At 45.0% G+C, this 6,719-nt stretch overlaps 1 protein-coding gene across 1 annotated transcript; it reads left to right on the top strand.

Annotated features, from left to right (window-relative positions):
- Positions 1-5,361: 5,361 nt before the first annotated feature.
- LOC129342946 (free fatty acid receptor 2-like) lies at positions 5,362-6,375 on the top strand. The gene has a single exon (XM_054998903.1). The coding sequence runs from the start codon at positions 5,362-5,364 to the stop codon at positions 6,373-6,375; it is 1,014 nt and encodes a 337-aa protein (XP_054854878.1).
- Positions 6,376-6,719: the final 344 nt, after the last annotated feature.

Here is a 6,719-nt window from a genome sequence, read left to right as displayed (position 1 = left end):
CTGTAAATACTTCCTTGTCTTCCCCTTTCCCAAGCAGTTCCTTTTGACATCTTCCCCTAAAGGTGCTGCTTGAAGCTCAGGGAATTACATAAATGAAACCCTTGTGGGATCAGCAAGGCAACAGAAGGCGAATTGGTTGAGATCACTGTACCTTCCTCCTGAACCAGTGGAAAGCTGGAAGGATCCAAACCATCTGACTGGTCACCTGCCACATCTTGTGGACTGGCAAGGACTCCTTGAAACCATTGGTTGGCTTTACTTCCTGGAACTATAAAAACAGGGAAGTGGCTAAGCATCCAGCAAGCTGCATTTTCTGGCTAAAAATGTCTTGTCATGTCATAGTTTTGCAAATCAGAGTAAATCAGTTTCAGAGAACTGGCCCTGATTGTCACAGGCATATAAATATTTTGACAGGGCAATGAGTTTTAATAGAAGAAAAAGCACAGTGGAGTGGAGTTCTCAGCAGCGGGGCAATTGCTGCATAATTGCTTCATCAGGAGAGATGGCTGAACCTTAATTGTTAGGCACAGACTGTCCTGGGTAAAATATATGAAATGTCTTTGTATTCCTGTGACTATCTCGTTTTGGTCATCTCTCCTTGGGCACCTTCAGAAGAGGAATTGAAGAGGTAGGAGCTGAAAAGGGTCTACTAACTGTAAGATCAGATGGATGTGACATTTCCTGATTGTGGCTTTGGTCACGGTGCAGATTTTTTTTAACCAGACATCGCTTGCTGAGCCTTTAATAGCTGTTTGATCTGCCCAGATTAGCAGGTGGTCACTGACAGATGCTGACAGATGTCAGCTGGGACTTGCAATGCAAAGATCTAATAAGTTTTGGAGATGTGAAAAAGCATGATTAAAAATGTGCTTTTAAAAAATGTCATTCCATGTGAATTCTTCTACTTTCTTAAGAAGTTTCCAGGTATGTTGGTGGTCATTGGTAGTTCTTCATTTGCCTCTGTTAAAAGTTCCTAAAGTGCTTGCTTCCTCCAAATATGACCAAGGGGCTGGCTATCTTTCCTGCACAGGACAGTATTCTTAAGCGATTTGTTCAATCGACTGCCTTTGGAAGGCAGAACCTGGACCGTCGGCTGGATCATCTGTGGAAGGCTCTGTGATCATTCCCTCCTTGGGAGAGTGAGTGGAGTGGCTGTCAATCAAGAACACAAGTAAGATGGGGAAATCTTCTGGAATTAATATTTAGATGGATATTTAGATTTGGGCTGCAGCCGCACACAGATGTTGCATTATTTTGGCACTATAGTAATCATTTGCAACAAATTGTCCACAAAAGAAAATGCAATTGCTAACAGTTGTTATAGTGTAATGATTATCTGTCATGATTACGTCATGATGCGACATCCCCCATGGGTCAATAATGACTGGGCGCTTGCACAGGGGACTACCTTCACCTTACCTAATGATTATGCAATAGCCAATCCTGTGTGGGTGGAGCCATAGAAAGATTGATTGCAAAATCTAATAGTACAAGTGGGAACCTGCAAGAACTTGAGGGGGCATCTCATTTTTCTCCTCCCCCACCATGTCCTCTTTCCCTTCCTTGCTCCCCATAGCCTCTCCCCCGTTCATGCTTCCACCTCACCTTCCCACCCACCTTTGTCTGCCCCGTGTCATTACCTCCCCCCTCCCCCCACAGCAGATCTGTCTTGTCTGTTCATGGTTCCAATCTCCAGATTTAAGTATCCTTAGATCAGATCCACCTGGCAATTAGTATATAAGACAAGCTGGGGCCTGCAAAAACTGTGTAAGGGGGGAGGAATTCCAGCAAGCCATGCCATACTTCTTCCCCCCCCCCACCACATCCATGGCACAGAGCCTTCCACTTTTGCACATCCCTTCCAAACACTGTTCACAATTGCACCCCTCTCAGAAGGGGAGGGGGGACACAAAGGGGAAGGGTGATGGGGAAGGAGGGGGCCATAGGAGAAAGATGTTTGGTGTGGGCAAAGTGGAAAGATGTTTGGAAGGGTGGTTGAAAAGTAGAAAGGTGTTTGGGAAGGGGATTGCAAAGGGGAAAGTTGTTTGGGGAGGGGGTAAGTTCTGTGATAGGGTGCTTCCCCCTGTGACTCCCTAGAACAGTTCATAGATCCAGAGGAGTTAGCCGTGTTAGTCTGTAGTAGCAAAATTGAAAAGAGTCCAGTAGCACCTTTAAGACTAACCAACATTACTGTAGCATAAGCTTTCGAGAATCACAGTTCTCTTAGTCAGATGCGTGAGATAGAATCACGCATCTGACGAAGAGAACTGTGATTCTCGAAAGCTTATGCTACAGTAAAGTTGGTTAGTCTTAAAGGTGCTACTGGACTCTTTTCGATTTTAGAACAGTTCACTGTGCTTGCACAGTGAATTATTTCAAGGTGGTGGTGGGGTTTAACCACCCAACCCCTCTTTTTCCCCTTTCAGATTTTTCTGCGAGCCTGGGTGGTCCCCCAAGTTTGGAGAAAAATCTCCCTTGTGTCATAGGTTAGGGTTACCAGCCTCCAGGTAGTGGCTGGAGATCTCCCAGAATTACAACTGATCTCCAGGCCACAAAGATCAGTTCACCTGGAAAAAATGGCTGGTTTGCAGGGTGGACTCGGTGGCATTATACCATGCTGAGGTCCTTTCCCTCCCCAAACCCTGCCATCTCCAGGTTTCACACACACACCCCAAATCTCCAGGAATTTCCCAACTTGTAGATGGCAACCCTAGTCATGGTGGCCCCTATCTACGGGTTTATGTATCCTCAGATCAGGGCCACTTGGCTATTGTATGTAAGATAACACAGAATCACTATTAGGTTTACTGATGGAATCTTGTAGGAATGAGATCCAGAGGAGTTAGCCGTGTTAGTCTGTAGTAGCAAAATAAAAAAGAGTCCAGTAGCACCTTTAAGACTAACCAATTATATTGTAGCATAAGCTTATGCTACAATAAAACTGGTTAGTCTTAAAGGTGCTACTGGACTCTTTTTTATTTTGTAGGAATAAATTAACATTCTTGAAGCAAGGTCTCACTCCAACGAAATTTTTCACCCGTTCGAAATCAAAATCCAAGGAAACTGAAGGAACCCTCATTTCTAGTTTCTCATTGATAGGATCTTGAAAGACAACCTTTCCATCTTTAATAAGTGCCGAACTACATGCTACAGCAGCCATCGTTCCAACCTGTGGCCACCAACACCATTTTAGAGGAGAATTTTGCTATCTAAAAATTGTCACAAGGGCCTGGTACTGATCGGGCCTGCAGCACAGTGGCCCCATATGACCTAGTTCTCCCCACCATAATTTTTCAAGTGCTAAAACAGTTGTGAGGGGTTGTTTCAGCTCACACAAAGGCATGGTGTTTGTTTTTCTAATGTTCTGTAATCGTAGTTTTGGATTAAGCACTTCAGTTTGCTCTTCAAGCTTTTGGCCAATGTTATTGCCGAATGCAAGTTTATTTGAATTGGTGGAAACAAATAAGCATGACAAAATAATCCCCCCAATTCATTTCAGCTTCAGCAGGTGAGAGGCAGCAATTAAAACAGAGGAACACCATTAGCTTACAACAGGACATTATGGGAAGAGCGGGACCAATGGTTTCAGCAAGAGGTGGTACATACTAGGATAGCTCCTTCCTTCACCCTACAGCTTCCAGTTAGTGCCACTGCCAATGAGGCCATGAAAGGGAAGGGAAGAAGCCGCCAAGCATCCTTCCATTTTGTCTGGCTCCAGCTTCAGCTGAGAGCCTCTCTCCCTTTAGCCTCCATTGACAGAGCCATCAGAGGGAGGTCAGACAGCAGCGGCAAGAGGCCCGTTGGATTTTGTTTTTGAAAGGTTTCTGTTGAACTACAGTGACCTTTAAGTCTTTGATGGAATGTCCTGGTAGATTGAAGTGTTCTCCCAAAATCCAACAGGAGGCTGCTGAACTGGAATTCATATGCAAATTTGACTCTGTCAAGCTGGGACTGAATAGGGACTATGAATGTTTATCACATTATCACAGGTAACAGATTTCCTTTACAGAGGCGGGGTCTGGGGGAGCTCAGTGGCACCTGGCGTGGGCTTTTGGGGACCACAGATCTCTTTGTCAGATGCATCTGGCAGGGAGAGCTGTGGTTGTCGAAGGCTCATACTGCATTGGAATTGGATGGTCTAGCTGTTTGGCTGCTACAAACTAACGGAAACTCCTTTGAAGCCAACTGATCCACACACCAAAAGGAGATGTTTACATATACTAGCAAAGGAATGTTTTGGTTGCACCCTCCCCCCCTAATTGCCTCTTCTCTCTCCTCCTCTTCTCCTCCCTCCTCTTCTATATTTGACCAGTCTCTGTATCATGCATCTGACGAAGAGAACTTGATTCTCGAAAGCTTATGCTACAATAAAATTGGTTAGTCTTAAAGGTGCTACTGGACTCTTTTTGATTTTGCTACCACAGACTAACACGGCTAACTCCTCTGCAATTTTAATGACTTCTCTCTTAGGATTAGTGGTTCAGTGGTTGGATTGCGAGTCAACACTCTGCTGGTTTGAATCCCTCTACTACCATGAACTCAGTTAGTGACCTTTGGTAAGCCACTCCTCTCAGCCCCAGCTCCTCTGCTGTATTGTGGGATAATGACAACACTGACTTTGTTCAGCACTGTATGTGGGGCACTAATCTGCCTAGAAGAGAAGTATATAAGCACAGTTATTACAGCATAATGAGTGGTTGGGTTGTGAACCAGCATTCTGCTGGTTCGACTCCCACTACTGCCAAGAGCTCAGTAGGTGGCCTTGGGTAAACCACTCCTCTCAGCCCCAGCTCTCCAGCTGGATTGTGGAGATAATAAAAACACTGACTTCATTCACTGCTTTGAGCGGAGCACTAATCTGTCTAGAAGAGCTACTGCAGCATAGTGGTTAAGTGGTTGGGCTGCGAATCGACACTCTGCTGATTCTAATCCCACTATGCCATGAGCTCAGCGGGTGGCCTTGGGTAAGCCACTTCTCTCAGCCCAGCTCCCCAGCTATATTGTAGGGATAATAATTACACTGACTTTGTTCACCACTCTGAGTGGGGCAATAATCTATCTAGAAGAGCCATATATATGCACACTGTTGTTGTTCCTGTGAGCTGGTTTAAAAGCCAATTTTGAGTGCAACACAGGAAAAATATAATGGATAATGAGTACATTCTTGATGTTCATAATGAAGGTTTGTACTATGGGTCTGATCTGGCCTCCCACTTAGAAACAGTGAATGAGATCCAAGTGATGCCGGAAAAGATTGCAGGTCTGCTCTGTTCATCTGAGTTCTCCTTTCAGAGTTAGGAAACATCTCTTCTGACGTATTTTGATATCTCATAATCTCTTCCTTCCCTTAGAGAAGCTGAGATGACGGGCCTGAAGATTTTTGACCTTGTTGTCTGCCTCTTTGTGTTCCTGGCTGGACTCCCTTCCAACCTCCTGGCCTTCTACACGTTCCTGCTGAAAATGCCCAAGAAGGCAACCCCCATTGATATTCTCTTGCTCAACTTGACTGTTTCCGATATTCTCCTTCTCCTTTTTCTACCCTTTAAGATGATGGAGGTCACTCCTTCCAAGAACTGGACTAATCCTCTCCTCTGCCTTCTCACTGACTACTTTATCTATGGAAGCACGTACATTAGTATCCTTTTCCTCACAACCATTAGCATGGACCGCTATCTAGCTGTTGCACATCCCATCAAGTACAAGCTGTATCGCCGCCCCATCTATGCAGTTGTGGTCACCATCATCATCTGGTTGCTGGTCTGCTCCCACTACGGCATCATCTACATTGCCAAATACCAAATTCCATCGAATACTTCCCATTGCTATGACAATTTCTCCCCTGATGTCATTTTCCCTGTCCGGCTGGAGATCTGTCTCATCTTCTTCTGCCTCCCTTTCATCATAACCATTTTCTGCTATGTGAAAGTTATCCAGATCCTCAACTCCCTGCCCAACATTCAAGCCTGCAAGAAGCAACGAGCTGTGGGTTTGGCCGTGGCCACTTTGCTCAGTTTTGTTATCTGCTTTGGCCCCTTTAACATCTCCCATGTTGTGGGCTTCATTCAAAAACAGAGCCCACCGTGGAGAGTAGAAAGTTTCCTCCTTAGCACCCTCAATACTGTTGTCGATCCTGTAATCTTCTTCTTCTCCTCCAAGGCCATCCGACAATCCTTTACTGGCTGTTGGAGAGGCATGTTCCTCAAACTCCAGACTTTGGTACCCTGGTGCTCCTGGCCCTGCTGCTCCGGTCCTACAGACAATGATAAAAAAGCAGGAGCTGGTCGGTACTCTAGTTCATATATCCATGGTGAATACCAAGTAGATGTTGTTCAGACAGAGCTCCAGACAACAAGCGCACTGCACCGAGGATCATAAACGCTCTGCAGGCTGGCTCTAGAAGAAAGTTGGAACAAATCTGCATGGATTGTTAAAATCTGCTGGCTTTCCTGATTTCTCATGACAAATTTTGAACCCGAAAGATGGAGTACGAAGTTTTGATTTCACATTTTCGTTGGAAAACCTTTAACTCAAAATTCCAAACCAGAATACTTCAGATGTAGCGTATCGATCGCCCTGAAGACTTGGGTAATTGAGACCACTGGGCCCCTGGAAAATATACATTTCAAAAGAGATAAACACATATGAGGGAGGAATGGAACTCATCAATCTTTCCTGGAATCAGAAAAACCTCACTGGGAAACGATGATCTCTCACTTTAA

This window comes from Eublepharis macularius, chromosome 15, assembly GCF_028583425.1.
Source record: "Eublepharis macularius isolate TG4126 chromosome 15, MPM_Emac_v1.0, whole genome shotgun sequence".
In the NCBI taxonomy this organism is placed as follows: Eukaryota; Metazoa; Chordata; class Lepidosauria; order Squamata; family Eublepharidae; genus Eublepharis; species Eublepharis macularius.
The sequence above is the reverse complement of the archived record's forward strand: the minus strand, read 5'-3'. Positions and strand labels throughout refer to the sequence as shown.